Genomic DNA, 20,691 nt, shown 5'->3' with positions numbered 1-20,691 from the left:
CACGGGATTGTGGAGGACCTGAAAGGCATGGAGGTATTGAGCCCAGAAAAGGAAAAGAAGTTCCTTTTTCTTCCCCCTTAGAGGAATAAGCATATCAGCTGTTTTAAAATACTTTTAACAGCTCTATCATCAAAGAGGAATTAGACATTCCTTTTATCTTAAGTAGGACAATTTGGGATTAGGGAAGCAGATTCCCTAGTATAAGGGAAAAAGTTTCTGTCCATTGGTCTAATGGAACGTACCATCTTTTGAGGTAGCAAATACTACTTTCCTCACAAGTCCAAAAAGAGGCCAGTCACCTTTCTTGGACATTGTCTAGTGGTTGCTTATATTAAAGGGAAGTTGTATAAGATAATTTCTTCTTGGTCTTTTCTAAACTTTTAGATCCTGAGATAAGATTGGAAAAGTAATTTAGTGGTCAGAAAGCAAATGAACATCTTCCTCTTTGTCATCATGAACTAAAGGAGCATATTGTGTTTTGTCACGCAGAAAAAGCTTACATTACTAAGTGCCCAGGATTAGAGATAAACCAGGAATAAGGAAACTATAAAATCCACGGATAACAAGAATTTCCTAAAAGCATTACATCATGATATAAGCCATCAGAAAAAGCGAGTACTGCATTTTTTTTTCAGAAGACAAGAATGTTTTTCAGATGTATTCAATCCAATTAGAATTGTTATTGCCATATGATAATTTGAACTACAAATATTGTCTTTTCTCTCCTATTCTAGGAGCAGTTTGTCTGAAAACCATATCCCTTTACAAATGTAAATAAATCTTTTCTTGTGTTCCAAGTTATCTGCAAGTTCTCCTTTTCCCTCCTAGGCAGATTGTTGAAGGTCTTGATTCCCATTTTAGGAAGTTGATAGATTTTGAACTCTTTCAACCATGTAACCTATATTGAGGAATGCAGTTTATACCCTGACCCATATATGCATTGTAACTGAAGCCAAATATTTGAGAAATAACACAGATGCATTAGTATAATACCCTGAAATTATCAATTCAGCTCATTAATAATTACTGTTCATGCCCCACTAATTTCACAGGATTTGCAGATTAAGAAAACTCACTATTATAGTCAATACAGCCAGAAACTCAATAATGGCAGAATAAGTGAGAAAATGAAGATCTTGCCACTTCAGACATTTGATAAACTTGTTGCAAAAAGATAAAGTTTGCACATATATTGCATGGAAAGTCCTGGGGCTTGAGATGCATTTTCATATTCCTCTTCACTTCCTTTCTTCTTGTCTTTTTAGCCTCCTCTCCCCGCCTCCCACAGAAAATCACACACCCCTTGTAGAAGCCACTTGAAGCATGAAAGTCCATGAGAGAGATATTTACATAGACTGCGTTCACTCTGTGTATCTTAAAGCTTTGCAACTAGAGAAGCAAGTTTTAGCCTAAAGCACGTCTGCCTGTTTATGAACACATACAGGTGACTATGGAGATAATGGAATTGCTGATACACTGCTCATAGCTGCTTGGGTAACCATTCTTTTATTATCAGAAAGGCAAATGCAATTTTTAAGATCAAAGTGGACATATCTTGGAAGCTACATTTATTACAAAAGGCTAAAGTGTCCACATTCCTAGGAATCAAAGGGAATTAAAAGCCAGAAAAGCAGTAGTATTCAAGAGACAAATGCAATCTTTGACGGAAAGCATCTGCCGAAGTAGGTGACAGGAACAAGAGGTAATTTAATTCTGAAAGCCACCAACTCTGCAAGCTCTGGGGTTAAGCAAGGTGCCTGATAGGGTGATAGCCACAGCCAGGGTCTGCCTGACAAAACATTTCAACTGTCAGTGCAGGGACTGAGTATACTTTCATAATTTTCCCCAACTCAGATTCCCTTGGTAGGCATTGTGAACCAGTTTCTGGCCAAAGCAGGAGCCCCACTCGGCTACTGCAGTGGAAGCAAAGGAAAAGGTCATTATAAGCCAGTCACTATGAGAGTATTTGGAAAATCATCTTCAGTGAATACTAGCCCTGAAAACATGGCAGCCTCAGGGAGCAGAAATCAGACTATGGTCTTCCCCAGTCAGCTGCCATCCAGTGACAGTTTCACCATATTTAGGGTCCTGTAGTATCCTCCCCCAAACCTCAACCTGGCTTTAAATCCTTCCCATAAGCCCTGTTGCCAAGGTTTTTGGATGGCTAACTTCAGGAAAGCCCAATGAACATCTCTCCAGCCCTCTTCAAATGCTTACTGGAAACTCCATCTCTAAAGACCTTTTCTAGTAGTTTTGAATGTCCTTGAAATCTTGGCCAAAGCATTTGAAAGAGAAACAATGGGAGTTTATAATTTCTTCTCAAAAAACTCTCCAGCAATTTCAGAGTATGATGAGGACTTCAGAAATTCTGGATACTTGATAGGCGTGCTTCATATTACAAAAGAAATCATTTATGTCTCCCTTTCTATCAGGCTACTGTTTTCAGAAATCCCCTCAGCTTTCCTGAGAGTTTATCTCTCTAGAGACTAGAATTGCAAGAAACATTTTCCCGATGTTTATAATTTATTTTTTGTAGTTTAAAGGGTTAATGTTACAGGAGTGGTTTTTATGCTTGGGAGCTTCTCCACTGAAACTTTTACTTGCCATATTATTAATGAAAAGACAATATTGATTTTAACACATTTTAAACAGACCTTTAGAAAGTATGCAAAGTTTCAATCACAGACATTTTTCTTGTCCTGAGAAAACATATATAACAGTTTTAAAGTTGTGACAATTTTAATATGATCGAAAGGGTACAGTCTGAGAAATAGATCATAGTATGCCTTGGGCAGTCTCTGGGCTAACTTTTGAACAAAGTTAACCATTCACCATTTATGGTCCTAAGAGTTGGCCAAAGTAAGCTAAATGTATATATATTTTTTTCTTTTTCTTGACATGCACAATTCTCATGTCCACACTGGAAAAAAAAGGACTTAACTTTGTAGAAACCAGTAGATTATTGCAGATTCTTATCTATATAGAACTTAAATTAATGGCAAGGTTATCAATGATTACATTGGATATATCATTTTGATCGAATTGCCCAAGTTTAAGGTATGAGAGCACCTACTCAAAAGGACTGCTTTCCCTTTTAATTCCCAACAGAGTGTAAACAGAGGCTTAAACACTGCTGCGTATTTATATAATTTTCCAATAAACATGAAGTAAAATAGTTAATTTAAATGATTCTTTTGGGAAAAGGCAAAAGAATAGAACTGAAGAGAAGGAGAGGATTCTGGGAGAGTATCTACATAGGGAATATGCATTTTCAGTGAACTCTGCATTTTCCTGAGTCTCATAGAGGCACACTTCGTCTGATGCCTAGCAAAGTTTGACAAGGGGTGATCCATGTATTCAGCGCAGCTTGTAATTTGCTACAACTTGTAGGTCTGACTTTTCTCCAAGGTGTGGATATTGTCGCCACCTGTTTTCATCCATTTTATTAGAGATAATTGTCCTCACAGGTATCAAGTTGACATGTCTGAAATGAATTACCTGCCCTCTCTCCCATGGCCCCTCCCTCAGCCACTACTCACTCAAAAGGGTCGCTGGGATCTGCCCTCTGGAGCTCTGGAGGGATGGGGATTCTTTTGTAGTACATTTCCCAGTCGAAGGCGCCTCGCATGGCATCCCCAGCTTGTGCCTCATACCCAAAATGATTGTGGTCAATGACATCGATCATGGGGCACACGATGGTTTTGTGGTTTAGTGCAATTTGGTCTGAAAAATGAAAGCACAAAATAGGAAATGACATGCCTGCTTAGGCCATCTATCATTTTTCAGCAAAGAGAATCCTACAGATCCTTCCTAATGCAGGGATGATGTTTGTAGCCTGGCTTCCTGTTGTTAGAGCACTTTGTGAAATCTGTTCCAAGCCTGGATTTAACATGATGGGACAGTGATTAGGTACAATTAGCGCTGTTGTATTTTCCTTTAAGGAAGTTATGTCCCAGAGAGACTTGCAGAAGTCCATTTAGCTCTACCTCTGTCACATTTTTTGCTCTGACCTGTCCCCAATCTGTCATTTTATAGTGCATCCAATATGTGTGGAGTATAAACAGTACTTGTGTTCCTTCAAGCATATAGCAGGAGCTTCTGAGAAAATATTGTCCTGCTTTCTGGAGGTTCCAAAATATAAATATTTAATTTCATGTGTGTTTTTTTTTTGTTGTTGTTTTTTAGTATCTAATCTTATAATGGTCATGATGGCTGCTCTCTCGCTAAATGCTGACACGTCACACACAGAATTCTTTGCTCTCAGGATTACCAGAGATTTTGCCAAGTTCTCTTTTGCCATTTTCCTTTGATACAGACTCTGTTTATCAAAGCTATACATTTTTATCTTTCCTCATTCATCCCAAAACATATTAGATGGCCTGATACTACTCTTACTATTCCTGCTACTACTCAATTCTTGAGCAACTACTAAGTGCTCCAGTACTCTTGCTATTTCTAATCCTCCTAGCAACCCTGTAAGGTGGCTGCTACTGTCATTGTCAATTTACATATGAGGTTACTGAGCTCAGATAAGTGAAATAACTTGTTGAAGGTCACTCATCTTTCAAGAGCAAAACCCAGGATGCGACAACTACTTCACGGTCCAATCCTGAAATCAGTTATCTCTCCATCATGGTACTTCTCATGGGATATCTTTTCCGGTTCAGCTCCTTCCTTTTCCATGTAAATATTATTACTGTGAGATTTTAATAGCACAGGGAATTGGCGTTTACCTACTTTGGGTCTCCTAGAACAGCTACATGTGACATACAGTTGACTATTGAACAACACGAATTTGAACTTTGCAGGTCCCTTATAAATATATATCTTTTTCTGATGGAGTACAGTGCTATACATGTATTTTCTCTTCCTTATGATTTTCTTAAGAACATTTTATTTTCTAATTTACTTTGTTGTAAGAGTGGGGTATATAATACATATACCATACACAATAAGGGTCAATTGACTGTTAATGTGATTGGTAAGGCTTCTGGTCAACACTAGGCTATTGGTAGTGAAGTTTTGGGTGGAGTCCAAAGTTACACATGAATATTTGACTGTATGGGGTGTTGGTGCTCCTAATCTCTGTGTAGTTTAAGGGGCCAACTGTACTTTCTTCCCAAGAATGTGCACTCAATTGATATTTATTATAACAAGCATATTGTCTGACAGAACTTAAGTATGAACATCTGCTTTCTGGTTATTTGGACACTCTGATGTGGCATGCAGAATAAAATACATTCAAATATCTTAAAAAACATATTTTTTAGAAATAATGAGGTTTGGTTATCTTAGTATTATTATTTTGGTGATGCTGATAAGGCAGGGTGGAGAAACCACCGAATTCTGTAGAAGGTCTCCCCTCCATATTTATATATTCTTTCCTTCCTTCCTTCCTTCCTTCCTTCCTTCCTTCCTTCCTTCCTTCCTTCCTTCCTTCCTTCCTAATTCAACAACTATTTATTGAATAGAAATTATATGCCTGCCACTTTTCTAGGTTCTGGGAACATATCAATGAGTAACAACCACAAAAATCTCTGTCTTTAGCAGTAGAGCAAAGACCATCAATATACATAATAAATCTTTAAATTATATAGCACGTTCAGAGGTGACAAATGTGATAGAAAAAAGATTAAACAGGGTAAGGGGAATATAGAATGCTGGTATGTGGCAAGGTAAACAGCATGGCCCCAGGGCCTCTGAGAGCCTGGAGGTTGCCTTAATATTATTTCAGCTAACTCGTAGACAGGGAGAGCCCCAGCACTATTTCAGGTGATTCTTCACCAAGCACCCTGTGAGCATCCATTTTCACCTGAGTAAGTCTTGTAATGGGTTTTAATCTTTATCTAAATGGTGTTTCCCCATAGATGTCTTTGGCAGAGGGGGCTATCATTGCGCTGTTCAAAATCTCTCTGCAGGTGTTTTAATATTAAGGTTTCAGTGACTTTCTTCAATCAAATTCAGAATCAGGTTGATTTACAAGTTCCTTGACCAACAAGGAGTCCCAAGGTGACCCAAAGAGAATGAGTATGTTAAATTAACTGTCAACTTTCCCTTCAAATTTCCTTTCAGCTCTCATCCAGCTGTTCTAGCTTAGGGTGAAAGCAGCATGACTAATTTTTCATCTAAGGCTTGTGCCTACATTTCAATTTCCAGGGATCAAACAAACAGACTCTTAATGGGAAATTGAAATTCAGGTATAATCCCAAGGTGAAAAATGAACCAAGAAACTGTGTGGCTCCGCCTGTTTTTTCATTTTGGATGATGTGTCAAGGCACTGATAGAGGAAAATAAAAAAAGATAGTGATCCTGAGCTTGAATCATTTCTTATCCATCAGGCCTACAGGAAATGAAATGTTTTAATGAGAAAAAGTGGGTTTCTCTTTATTTTTGCTCTCTCTCTCTCTCTTTTCCTGTTGGATTCATATGAACAATCAGAGGCTTGATAATTGGCATTTAGGAATTGCTTTGGTTCATAAATAAATTAGGCCTTTTGCTGACTTCCTTGAGTATTCAACAGTATACAGGTCAAATTCAGTTTGCAGGAATCTCACTGTTGCTGATGAAACTCTAAATTGCTATGTCCTTGGACAAGGTACTTTTAATTAAAAGCTCAGAGGAATCTCTGGCCGCAGGAGCACTGAGACATTCCTGTTGATTACGATGGCTGGGCAGTCATCTGTGTAGGTATGTGTGGATCTGGTGATGCGGTGGGGTGTTAGTTGCTGGTCATTTCCTGTCTTAAATCCTACACAGTTTCAATTGATTTCCCCCCCACATCTTTTACTAATGGAGCTTTGCTGGTTCCAGCTGAAATCCTACACAGTAGTCAATAGCAAATCATTCTTTCTGAGGCAGCTTATTGTAAAGGCAGTTTTTACTGGCTTTAGCTCCAAGGCCAGGGATATATTTACAATAAAAGTTGATTTAGCGAAATCTAAAAGAATAAGGAGTCATATGGTATGTGCACACCAAGAGCTTTTTAGAAACATATATTTTTTTTTCCAAGCTTGCAATTTATTCCTCGTCCACTACTGGACTTTATGTCTGACTTCATTGTGAAGTAAAAAACAGAAGAGTCAAGCTCCAACTGAGCCACACGTGTGTTTTCTAGCTTGAATGACTTTTACTTCTTTCATGTTTCTAACAGTTCAACTGTGATGCGATAGAGAGGCTTCTTCTTTCCCTACTCTTCAGCCATATTGTGAGCATGTGAGATGTGTCATCTGGATAGTAGCTTGGAGTGTTTGAGGGGGTCCTACGTAAACTTGGGAGATTATATATTTAGGGCCCCAGAGCCATGCCAGAAGTGGCTAGGAGAACTGGCATTACAAATTCTAGAAAATGTCAGAGCATTTACACTTGAATTGTATTCTAGGGGTGAATAATTTTCTTTCCTCATTTCTTAACAGTTCTATAATCATTGTTAAGCTCTGTGTGTGTGGTGAGTGAGTGTGTTTTAATCTTACTGTAATTAGAACTAGAGCTTTTAAATATTTTTTTTTCTGGGGCTGCTGCGTGGCTCATTGGTTTGGCATCTACCTTTGGCTCAGATTGTGACCCCAGGGTCCTGGGATTGAGTCCCACATCGGACTCCCTGAGGGGAGCCTCTTTCTCCCTCTGCCTATGTCTCTGCCTCTCTCTCTGTGTCTCTCATGAATAAATAAATAAAATCTTTTTAAAAAACACTTTTTTCTTTTATTATTTACCTAATGATTATAAGAACAATAAAGGAGAATTTAGTTAGTTTAAACTAAATGAAACTTTTTCAAGCCTTAAGTTAGATTGCAGTTGGTAGTAGCTAAAATGTCAATTTTAATGTAGTTGTCTAGTTACCTACTTGTCCTTAGCCGAGGTTAAGACAGAAGTCAAGGCTCTCACTGTAAAAATGGTAGAAGGGATCTCTAGTCTTTGTTGATTGCAATCTGAACAGAAGCAAGCCACAAACTCCCTATGAAGGAGGGTGATTCCCCAGGCCCCCCTGGTCCCCAGAAGGCCACCATTAGTATGCGTACTCACTAAGGAGTGGGGGCAGCCAGTTCACATTGACTTCACAGTGGGAGTCCAGGAACGTCAAGACTTCTCCTCTGGCCATAGATGCCCCCAAGAGGCGGGTCCGGATGAGCCCTTCCCTTTTCTTGGTGCGAACAATCCTGACTTTGGAAAATCGGGCCATATATTCTTCTAACTTATCCTTCAAGTGTTCTAGGAACGAAGCAGAGAGTGTAGAGAAAGAACATAAAACATTAATTGCAACAGAATTATCCGTGGGTGTTTATGCATTAAGTGTATGTGAATGATGAATCCAAGCTTACGTCCATTTTTCTCCTCTCCTCATCTCTAGCGAAGACGCTAATAAGATTTTATGTCCAGAGGGTTTTTTTTTCTTTTATTTTATGCTTTCCAAAAGGCTTCATAAATTGCAAATACTGCCCTTTGTTTCAACACTGTAGAAGACATAGACCCACGAGAGTTGTACCATGTGCCAACTGTCGACCAGCTGCCACCATGCTTAATCCTGGCCAGCATTTGCCACAATGAGCATTGGCCCTCTGGTTCCTGCTGTGTAAAGTCAGATGAACATTCCAGCATATGGGTTCTTTTCAACAAGAGGGCTCTTTCCAGCAAAGCCATACCTATTTCTGTGTTTTGAAAATAATGCATATAAAACCACCAGAAAAAATTATATCTCTCAAATCAACAAGAACCAAACAGATTCTCTCCCCCACTCCTTCTGCTCCCAGGGTAAAAGGAAACTAATAAAGAAGTTTAGCATCTTCTGATTGGAAGTGTAGAAAGGACTGACTTGCTATTAAAATTAAACAGGAAAAGGAGAAGGTAGATAGATACTACACAATCATTTTGAACTTAGCTATTTAAGGTTAGAAAACAAAAATTTTAAAAATGTCTCTTTGCCTAATTAAAAACAAACTGTAGGAACCAAACCGAATCAGAGAGCTTATTTACAGAGCAAAAACATTTCCTCCTGGCTGTTGTAAAATGCATTAATATCTTAGATCTTTAATGCCAAGTAAGTGTGTTTGATGTCTTTCTGTGGAATATGTACTCATATATCTTATATCCTATGCTTTTACTCTTTGGTACCTAAAACAATAGGAGGGCTTGGGATCCCTGGGTGGCGCAGCGGTTTGGCACCTGCCTTTGGCCCAGGGCGCTATCCTGGAGACCCGGGATCGAATCCCACGTCGGACTCCCGGTGCATGGAGCCTGCTTCTCCCTCCGCCTATGTCTCTGCCTCTCTTTCTCTCTCTCTTTGTGTGACTATCATAAATAAAAAAAAAAAAAAAAAAATTAAACAATAGGAGGGCTTTGCTAGAGTTTCTAACAAGTCATATCTAATATTCATAGAAACAGAATCTTAGTATGCAATATGTTCTGTAGTTCCACTTTCAAACTTTCCCTGCATGTGTGCAATCAAAAGCAATATTATTATTAAATCTCCTTCTATGATCTGTAGCAATAGGGATTCACATAAGGATTTATGATTCCCTTCCCTGCAATCCAATTTAACAGATTTCAGAATTACTCATATTGGAATTTCTCTACGCATAAATTTTTATTTTTATTTCTTCTCATTTATGTAGTATTTTTTTTAAAATCTCAATTTCCAGGACATCTGTGTGACTCAGTTGGTTAAATGTCCTACTCCTGATTTTGGTTCAGGTCATGATCTCAGGGTCCTGAGATCAAGCCTCGCATTAGGCAAATCACTGAGCTTGGAGCCTGTTTGAGATTCTCTCTCTCCCTCTCCCTCTTCTCTTCCCTCCGTTGCGCACCTACATGCATGTGCTCTCTCTTTCTCTCTCTCTCTCTAAAAAAACCCAAAAAAACAAAAAAACCAAACGCTCAATTTCCTTTTTTTCTGACTGCCCCATAACTATGCTTTACAAATGTATCAAGTAAAAAACTACTTAGTTTTCTAATTTTTGCTATAAAAGAATATTGGTATGATCTTTAACAAGTGTTTTAGCACAAAATAGGTTCCCTTCTATTTTGTTCTTCCTGTAATGAGCAGAGGTATGGAGATCAGACTACCAAATGCAAAGATTACAGATTTGAAGTCAGAATAGACCTAAGTGGGTACTAGGTCAGTATCAGTGAAATATATGAATAGGTCATGTAAATTCTCCTGGCCTGAATTTCTTTACCTATGAAGGGAATCAGGGGATTTTCTCCACTTAGAGTGTGGTAGAGGGTGCAGCTTTTGGTTAGAGACCTCACGGTGCTCATTCAGTAAACATTCACTAAGTCAATAATTGGAGACCTCCTAAGTTGCCTGTACTTATGAAGAGAAAGAACAGCATTTCCAGCTGAAGAAATGCCTTTAAATGCTCAGTCTGAAAGATGAAAAACATAGGATTTTTGTTTCTTGGTGAGATTTTGATAATTCATCATATTCTATTTATTGAAAATTTAAAGAGTGAAAGGTTTTGGCTAGCAATAAATGAACACATAAAACGTGACGGCAGTATCATAGCTTTTCAACCGAAAGGCTGACTCCAAAGCATCTCTGTCTCTTTAAGACAGGTGTGCCGTGCAAAGGGACTAACTTCTGCCCCCCACTCTCCTCTTTGCTTTCTCTCCCCTGCTCCTCTCTGTGCAAGCTGCAGAGAAAAATTCCAAAGGATGGCACAACACAGTGCCACCTGTGAATAAGACCAGATTGTACTAACCTGTTAGGGAAGTAAAGCAGAAACCTGCACCCAGTTTTGCAATCAAAGGCAAGGAGTTAGTAGCAAGTGATCAATCCCAGAGCTCTCAATATGCTGCTTTTGAAAGGCCTGTGTTTGGTCAGGGTTTTTCATAGTAATAAATGTTTAAGAAGACACGCCATATCTCATTACTGTAATTTATTCAGGCACTGAAATCCTTCCGTATCTCCAATGTACAAACAAGTGTCATTCTAGAAGTTTTTTTGTAAACCAGTTATGTGGACCGCAGAAACATAATGTCTTCTGGAAATTGTGTCACAATGGTCACTGGGGATGAAAGAAGTGAATGAACATTTGTTAAACCCACCAAAACAGTGTTCATTTGTGTTCTTTCATGAAGCCTTCCTAGTCTTTGGCAAGTACCACTGTGAATTTGGTCTTGGTCTTGGCGGTCTGGGCTGCAGTTAGTTCTTTCCTCCCTGACCCCTAGGACTAATAGGAGCCTCCTGGGGCGAGGAGGACTCATTCTCTGTAGCTGCGTATGAAAGGGTTGTTTATTACCTGGGAGTATGGACTTTCCCTACCTTTTAGTTTATATGAAATTCTCTGGAATTTAGTGGGGGTGGGGCAGAGTAGGGGGCACTATCTCTGCATGTCTCCTTTCCCTCTAGGCACATTATCTGATTCTGTGGATTTTTCTTTGATCAAAACCCATTTTAATGTACTAAAAGAATTGTATGGTATCCATAAAGCACCAAGGGTTTGACCCCCAAATAGAGTCATCTTATTGTTCAAATCAATTCTTTCAGTTTGAACTTTGCAGTAATCATTAGGTTGCTTTGCCTCAAAATAATGATCTGGTTGACTGCCCTTGTGAAGGGTCCATTCTCCTTTAGTAGTTCAGTTATAATTTCTAATTACCCATAACTCACAATGAAGACAGGTATCATCAGTCTAATTAGCAAATTAGACTCTCATACAACGGAGTTACTGGGGATGGTGGAGATGGCTTTAAATTAAAAACATTTTGTATTTCTTTTATATGAACAAATGTTTAGACTTATTTCTAAAATATTATTAAAATGATTTTAAACATGATTTTATATGATTTTAATTCAAGCACAGTATCTTTGAAGATCCCATTTGAATTTAGTTTTAAATAATGACAAGAGGGTTTATGGTATTTTTATAAAACAGGCAGATTTCTTTAGACTATGAGACATTTGGGGAACCAGTAAAATTTTTTGGTTGGTGGCTACAAAACTACTAGTTAAAGCCTGCTGAGTGGTATCCTGACTACCTGGACAAGTGAACACAACTTCAAATATGCCAGTTTTTGCCACAGTTTATTGTATCATTGTGAGGCAATAGGGAATGAAAAGTTGTCCATAAGTGAAATTTTGGTATCTTGTTCTGTATTAAATTTAGCAGTTTTCTTGGTAATTTTCCTCTTTTTCTAGAGATTTCACCTATGCTCCATGAACTTTTTTTTTTTTTTTTTATGATAGTCACACACACAGAGAGAGAGAGGCAGAGACACAGGAAGAGGGAGAAGCAGGCTCCATGCTCCAGGAGCCCGATGTGGGATTCGATCCCGGGTCTCCAGGATCGCGCCCTGGGCCAAAGACAGGGGCTAAACCTCTGCGCCACCCAGGGATCCCGCTCCATGAACTTATATGAAGAATATATCATTCACTTGTATATTTAAAGTTTAAGGGTAGCAACTAAACACTAAAAATCACCTTCGATGACATGCACAGTCAAGAGTTGAGGACTAACTGGCCACATGCCTTTGGGTGAGTCACTACACCCCACTTAACCTCATTTTCCTTAGCTATAAGGGAGGAAATTTGCCCAGTTGGTCTTAAATATTCCTTCTAGTTCTATGATTCTATGGTTTCCTCCTGTGAAGTTTTACTTATAGAGTAGATGTGACCCTATCAAGGACCTAGTTTTTTCTCAAAAGCATCTTAATGGTTGGTATTTTGTTTCTTTGGGCTGTGTCTCACTTCTGAAAATAAGAGTCAAATAAAAATAAAGCTAATATGTATCAAAGATTTAGTCAAAAAGCAAACTCCAGGGTATTTTCTTTGGTCAATACAGCATCTGTCTAATCTCCTGCAGTTCACTGTCTATAAGACTTACTGATGTCAAAATAATGACTTTGAAGCACTGTAAGTTCATCAAAGATTTATATCTGTTCAATAAGTTATGCTTATTATGTCAGAAAAATATAGTAGCAGAGTTTAGACAGCTTTCTAGTCTACCTCTGAGGAGTTGTTCCCAAGGGGACAGACAATCCAGTGACTATCAGTGTTATAGAGCATGGCCAGTGTGTCTCAAGTAGAAGACCCACAAAAGGCCAAGCAAACAGCTGCCCTGTCACAGCAGCTCATTGAGGCTCAGCAACTTGTTGTCCAATTCCTTCTATCTCCTTTGAATTCCCTAATTTACATCCCAAGGAGAGAGCAAAAGGGACAAGGAGACACTGTTTATCTAGAGATAGAGATTTCTATATTTAACTACATACCTATGGAGATGAAATGTCTTTGATGTGTATAGTTTAGTGTTAGCAGAATGTAGTAAAGCATGACTTTAAGATCATGTAGAATAGTTGCTGGTTGTTATGAGTTCTGGAATGTAATGGAATATATATACACAGTAACATACACATCTTCCTTTTCTGGTTAATCCTCACAATAAAAATATACTATTAATACAACTCTCAGTATTCTAGGTAATTGGAGGTTATATCAGAGTGACAAGTAATACTTCATAATTAGGAAATATGAGATATTTTTCTATTTCTTAATCCACTTGACATATTCATGTGTATATTTTAACCAAAAGTGGCTGTGTTCAGAATAACTTTCTGCATAACAGAGCCTCTAGAGACTTTTTCTACAGTCTTTACACAGGAGAAATACAGGCATACCTCAGAGATATTGGAGGTTGGGTTCCAAATCACCACAAAAAAAGTAAAATCACAGTAAAGCAAGTCAAAGAAATTTTTTTGGTTTCCCAGTGCATATACAAGTTTAAGTTACAATACATTGTAGTCTATTAAATAGGCAATAGAATTATGTCTCAAAACAATGTATATACCTTAATTGAAAAATATTTTATTGCTAAAAATTGCTAACCCTCAGGGAATTCTTATCTTTTTGCTGGTGGAGCATCTTGCCTCAATGTTGATGGCTGCTAACTGATCAGGGTGGTGGTTGCTGGAGGTTGGGGTGACTGTGGCAATTCACATTAGACGACAGTTAGGTTTGCTGCAACAATGACTCTTTTCCACAACCCATTTCACGAGAGCATGTGATATGATTGGATAACATTTACCCACTGTAGAACTTCATTCAAAATTGGAGTCAAATGTCTCAAACCCTGCTGCTGCTTTATCAACTATGTTTACATTATACTGTAAATGCTTTGTTTTCATTTCAACAATCTTCATAGCATCTCCACCAGGAGTAGTTTCCATCTCAAGAAACCATTTTCTTTGCTCACCCATAAGAAGCAACTCCTTATCTGTTCAAATTTGATCATGAGATAGTAGCAATCCAGTTCCAACTTCAGGTTCTACTTCTAGTTCTCTTACTGTTCTACTACATCTCCAATTACTTCCTACTCTGAAGTCCTAAACCTCTTACAGTCATCCATGAGGATTAGAATCAACTTCTTCCAAACTCCTGTTCATGTTGATGTTTTGAATGCTTCCCAAGAATCACAAATGTTCTTCAAGGTATCTAGCATAGTGAATCCTTTCCAGGAGGTTTTCAATTTACTTTGCTCAGATTCTTTAGAGGGATCACTATCAATGACAGCTATAGTCTTACAGAATGTATTTCTTAAGTAATAAGATTTGAAATTGAAATTACTCCTTGATGTGTGGACTGCAGAATGGATGTTGTATTAGCAGACATGAAAATAACACCAATCTTGTTGCCTATCTCCCTTAGGGCTCTAGGGTGACCTGGCATACTGTAAATGAGCAGCCATATTTTGAAAGAAATCTTTATTTTGAGAAGGACGTCTCAACACTGGGCTTAAAATATTTAGTAAACCATGTTGCAAGCAGATGTGCTGTCATCCAAGTTTTGTTGTTCCATTTATAGAGCACAAGGAGAGTAGATTGAGCATAATTCTTAAAAGCTTAGGATTTTCAGAATGGTCAGGGAGCTCTGGCTTCAACTTCAAGTCACCATCTGCATTAGCCCTTAACAACAGAGTCAGCCTGTCCTTTGAAACATTAAAGCCAGGCATTTACTTCTCTTTAGCTATAAAAATCTTAAATGGTATCTTCTTTCAAGAGATGGCTGTTTCATCTGGTAAAAATCTATTGTTTAGTATAGCCACCTTCATTAATGACCTGAGCTAGACCTTTTGCACCAGTGCCTGCTGCTTCACTTTGCACTCTTCCATTACAGAGATGGCTTCTCTCCTCTTCTTTCCTTATTAAACCTCATGAACCAACCTCTTCTAGCTTTCAACTTTTCTTCTGCAGCTTCTTCACCTCTCCCGGCCATCTTAGAATTGAAGAGAGTGAGGACCTTGATCTGGATTGGCTTTTGGTTTAAGGGAATGTGGTAGCTGGTTTGGTCTTCTATCAGGACCACTCAAACTTTCTCCACATCAGCAATAAGGCTGTTTCTCTTTTGTATCATTCATGTGTTCACTGGGATATCACTTTTAATTTTCCTTCAAGAATTTCTTCTTTGCATTCATAAACTGTTTGATTCAGGAGGCCTAGCTTTCATCCTGTCTCAGCTTTTAACATGCTTTCCTCGCTAAACATAATCATTTCTAACTTGATTTGAAGTGAGAGACATGTGACACTTGCACTTGAACACTTAGCGGCCATTGTAGGGTTATTAACTGGCCTAATTTCAATATTGTTATGTCTCAGGGAAGAGGGAAGCCCCAGAAGAGGCAGACAATGTGGGAAAGGTTGGTCATGAAGCAGTCAGAACACACTTTTATCTGTTAAGTTCACTATATTATAAGGGGTGGGATTTGTGGCATCCCAAAACAATTACCATAGTTTCATCAAAGATCACTGATCACGTAGCACTGTAACAAATATAAGAAAAATGAAAAAGTTAGAAATATGAGAATGACCAAAATGTGACACAGAGACACAGAAGTGAGCAAATGGTTTTGGAAAAATGGCATTGACAGACTTGCTCAATTTGGAGTTGTCTGGAAGAGACCTTCAGTTTGTAAAAATTTGCAGTATCTGCAAAGTGAAATGAAATAAAGCACAATAAAAGGAGGTGTGCCTGTCCATAGATTTTGTCTCTCATTGAGCTCCAGAAAATGGTCGATCTCTTTATTTTCTGGTTGACCACACCAAATCTGTCCCTTTTGATGGGATTCAAATATAGACATTTTACATTAGAATAAAAAAAAATCCAACCAAGAAAGTAATAGCATTTGTGAAACCATATTCAATTATCTCTATTATGATTCCAATTGGGTTCTCTATGTGAATGTCCTATTTTCTATTTTTTTTTTTAACATGCAAGACCTCTGAAGTCATTTGGGAAATAGCTGGGGACACCGAACTTAAATATATAGACAAAATGTATTCCAGCTCATATAAAAAAGAAAAGATAGAATTAAGATGTCATCCTTTTGCAACTCCTAACGAACTAATGGATCAAACCATCGATGGCTGCTAACATCACAAAGGAGCTACAATCACCTAGTTATGTGCCTCTTAATGAAAGAACACATCACCATCTACAAAGTATTCTTGCCAAAAGCACTAAATGAATTTGATCATGCCTTTAGACCCAACAACCCATTTATCGGAAGTAAAGGATTGGAGAATATGTCAAATGACACATCAGAGAAATAATCAGCAAAATTCAAACTATGGGAAGTTCCCTAGGGCAAATGGCTTGATTTCTTCAACAAATAGACTAAAAGGTAAAAGAAAAGAAATGAAAAGAGAATCCTAAAGATTAAAAAATTCTTAAGAAATACAGTGTATCAACCAGTCACACTGAGAGGATCTGATATGAATCCTGATTCTAAGATAGAGTTGAGAAAATAAAAAGGAGCCTCTGATGTCTGATAACTGTGCTCACAGTGAGACTTATCTTTTCCTTTGGAGGTAACAATCCCACAGAACATCAACACCCAACAAGGTAACTCAGAGACCATAAGAAAGTGAGACAAAAACAAGATAGCCATGAAACCTACAATATTCCAAATCTCCCTCTTTCTCAGCTACAGTGGGTGGCTGCTACTTTTGACCAATTAGGTTTTTATACAGTTGTGGAAAGAATTTGAGGTTCTTTTCTCCCCAAGAGATTCCTTGACTCTGTGCAATCATGGAAGGAAAGAATTGGACACCGTTCTTCAGAAGTCTTTTGCATTTCTGCCTGTTTTGGGAAGGAGGCCATGACTACCACTTGTTCCAGATTATCTTTTCAAGGATGTTTATATAGAAAATAGACATAAAAAGCAGAGATCATGTCTCTCCCAGAAAAAAGGGCAGGTTTATTTATAAGGCTTGGAAGGTAGCAATAGTGTCTCCCTCTGCATGCTTGCTTCCCATTATAGAAGATTTGAGTTCCATAAATTCAAGATTCCTTCACTAAAGTATACCCCACTGCTCTTGTATCTGTGCACACTGGCCTTGTACCCGGGTGACTTGGGGGCAAGGGGAATTGACACAGGCACCCTGACCATAATGTGGCTTCCTGTGCTATTGGTACTAAAGTTCATCATCTCTGATCTAGGATTCTCATGTCTTCTGCCTCCATTAGACAGTGGCAGGCCATCTTGGCAACTTGTAACTAGAGTGAAATATCAGATTCGTTACAGTTCTTCACAGAGAGGAGGGAAGGCCACTGATGAAGGACTCTTAAACACTCCATGGCAACTTTAGAGTTTTCTGACCAGGGCACATATAGAAATCAAGGGGAAGCAGTTGTTGATAATTACATATGCCAGACTATCCACTTCTGCACCGGTTGGGGAATATGAACACTGACTGGCTATTAAAGGACATTAAGAGATTATTAATTTTTTTTAAATAGGCTCCATGCCCAACAGGGGGCTTGGAGTCATGACCTTGAAGTCAGGAATGCTCTACCAACTGAGCCAGCTAGGCACCCCCAGACTATCCACTTTTAACCCTGGCACAGCCTAGCTCTGCTCAGCTCTGAACTCCACCGCCCCCCATATTTCTTTCTTGTTATTTTTTCCTGCAGTTAAATCCTTTCAGTATTTGAAAATATCTCTGTCCTCACACAAAAATGTCATAGTGAGAAACAGTGACTATGTTTATCTGGAGAATTTGGATACTTTTCTATGAGCAGCTCTTAGAACCCCATATTCCCACAGAGACAACAGGGATAGGTGGGATCTTCTCTTGGTGAATCAGGTAAGCAAGTTCCTTGGGATCCTCTCTCTTTTTCTCTATGTTGCTTTTTCATCATTTGCTTAAAGGACAATTGAATTATAGATTTTCAGAATGGCTTTAAATGTGTAACATATTCAGACCAACACAAAAGAAACAAAATGCCACAATACCTAATACATATGCTCACCGTATGGCTTCTTATTGTGTAGTAAACAAACACAGATCTAGCGCCCGTCATCACTCATGGAAAGCTTCCTTCTCTATGCTTAGCATAGCATGTAAATGGGTTTAAAACCTCCTGTGAAATGCTCACATATCAAAGATTATTTGAATACCTATGAGTAAAGGTCTTAAAAGTGAAAAAAATTATAGGTGCCATCATACATAAAAGGATTTAGAACTTTTTCTGAAAAAACAGTGTGTGTGTGTGTGTGTGTGTGTGTGCGTGTGTGTGACAGAGAGACAGAGAAGAGGAGATCTTCAGATAAAATATTTAGTTTGTCATCTTTTATATAGAGGTATATTCTTTAGAATGGTTTTGCAAGAGGGTAAATAATAGATTACTTCATACAGAGTATTTGGACATTTTGGTAATAGCCTAAAAACTGCCCATACAAATGTATACATATACAAACACCTACACAAACACATCTGTGATGCAGCTTTTATTTCAGTTTATTTATCTAAATTTAATTTGTATTCATTACTTATGTCAGTTTTGAGAAGGTAATGTATATTTTGATGTAACAAAAGTATTTGAATTCTATTTTTCCTTTTCCGCAGTATTTTTTTAAAGGCTTTTTGAAGACTGGTTTGTCTGATGTTTTAAATATTTCTCAAATAATTCATATTTAGATTATATGATATTTTTCTAAGCATTTTATATTTTTCAAAAGTCATGGTGATGGAAGGATTTCTGTGAATGAATAAAGGTGACATAATCTGAATATAGTTTATAGTTTGTAATTGTTCTATTTACCTAAATGTAGAATGAGAACTTTATTCTAAGTTAGGCCTAATAAAATTTACTGTAATGCAAAACTGTTTTCTTTATTTCTACTGGTGCTTTTTTTGCCTCAAAGATGAAAAAAGATATAAATGGAAACTGGGTAATAGTCAGAGGTCTTTTCTATGTAATACTGTTGCTGAGTATTTTGAACTCACTGTAAATGGATTCATTTTAATACAATGGAAACATCTCTACTTTTTAATAATTTGGTAGTTTTATTAGATTTTAAACATTCTGTCTCTTACAAAGAATAGCCCACATAGTTTACAAGTTTCTATTAATGCTAACTACATGATAATTCAGTGTAAATGCTCAAATGTAAAAATCTTACCCTTAGCACAGTAAACAATTCAGTATTGGTTTAGCATTATACTGGTTCAGTATTACACCGTTTGACTGAAATAATGAAGTATTTTCCTGAAGATACTGTTAGGCTTTCATCTATAAATATTAGAGAATAGTTTAATTATAGGAGAGTATTACATATAATGCAGAATTTTAAATTTAAAAAACATCACACAAACAACATTTGAATTATAATGTTAACATAGGAGAGCAAATCCCTAAGTTCATCTAGATCACTTCTTCTTTTTGTCCATTCAGTTTTTTAAAAACGTTGTGATAAAAGACACAGAACATAAATTTACCATCTTAACTATTTTCAAGTTCACAGTTCAGTCAGTAGGGTTAAATATATTCACATTGTTGTGCAATCAGTCTCCAGATGTTTTGATCCTGCAAACTGAAACTCTATACCCATTAAATACCTACCCCTGTCCTCTTTCCCAGCGTTTGGAAATCACCATTAGCTTTCTTTCTCCCTAAGTCTGACTACTCTAGATACATCACACAGTGTAATCATATGGTATTTGCCTTCTTATTACTGATTTATTTTACTCAGCATAATGTTCTTAGAGTTTACTGGTGTTGTAGCCTATCTCAGAATTTCTTTGCTTTTTAGGGTGGAATCTTTCACTGCATTACTTTATCCCTTTTTCTGTCAATGGGCATTTGGGTTGTTTCTACCTTTTGGCTCATGTGCATAATACTGCTATGAATATAGATATCCAAATATCTCAAGACTTTGTTTTCAATTCTGTTGGAAATATACTCCAAAATAGAATTAACTAGATCATATGGTAATTCTATTTTAAAATTTTTGAGGTGCCACCATACTCTTTTCCATCACAGTTGTGCCAGTTTACAGTCTCATCAGTAGTGGACAGGGTACCTTTTCAGTTTTAGAGTCCTTATGATCCTTTTTGCAAAATATATATTTAAACAAATTACATTTCAGTGGAACGTGGAGGAAAACTAGCAAAAGTCTTGAGAGCTACCTAAAAGTCTTGGGAACTATAAAAAAATTTCTCCAAAGTGACTCTAATCCACTAAATACTAAATATTCCATAAGGAAGTAAAAGTCTGAGTACTGAAATAATGAATACCTTCAATATAGAGATTGTAGCTATCAAAGTAAGAAAGCATCATAGACACCAAAGTCTCAGGACTTAGGGGCGCCTGGGTGACCCAGTCGGGTGAGTGCCCAACTCTTGATTTTGGCTCATGATCTCGGGTTGTTGGATTGAGCCCACCAGTGGGGTTTTGTGCTCAGTAGAGAGCCTGCTGAGATT

The 20,691-nt window shown here is 37.7% G+C and overlaps 1 protein-coding gene and 1 long non-coding RNA gene across 4 annotated transcripts in view; one reads left to right on the top strand and one right to left on the bottom strand.

Moving 5' to 3' along the window:
- The window catches only part of GALNTL6 (polypeptide N-acetylgalactosaminyltransferase like 6), a 1,162,298-nt gene that overhangs the window by 201,609 nt on the left and 939,998 nt on the right, over positions 1 to 20,691 (bottom strand). Inside the window, exons 6-7 of the mRNA XM_077868561.1 lie at positions 8,020 to 8,205; positions 3,540 to 3,723 (exon numbers count right to left, since the gene is read on the bottom strand). Of these exons, the coding sequence (XP_077724687.1) occupies positions 3,540 to 3,723; positions 8,020 to 8,205 (370 nt within the window). The remainder of the gene's footprint in view (positions 1 to 3,539; positions 3,724 to 8,019; positions 8,206 to 20,691) is intronic.
- Positions 1,504 to 20,691, top strand: part of LOC144295906 (uncharacterized) — a 31,460-nt gene continuing 12,272 nt past the window's right edge. For all 3 annotated transcript variants that reach the window (XR_013363026.1, XR_013363024.1, XR_013363025.1), the window contains exon 1: positions 1,504 to 1,702. This is a non-coding gene — a long non-coding RNA (uncharacterized LOC144295906). The remainder of the gene's footprint in view (positions 1,703 to 20,691) is intronic.

The sequence above is a fragment of the Canis aureus genome, chromosome 24 (genome assembly GCF_053574225.1).
Source record: "Canis aureus isolate CA01 chromosome 24, VMU_Caureus_v.1.0, whole genome shotgun sequence".
In the NCBI taxonomy this organism is placed as follows: domain Eukaryota; kingdom Metazoa; phylum Chordata; class Mammalia; order Carnivora; family Canidae; genus Canis; species Canis aureus.
This window is presented reverse-complemented; position numbering and strand designations above follow the sequence as displayed.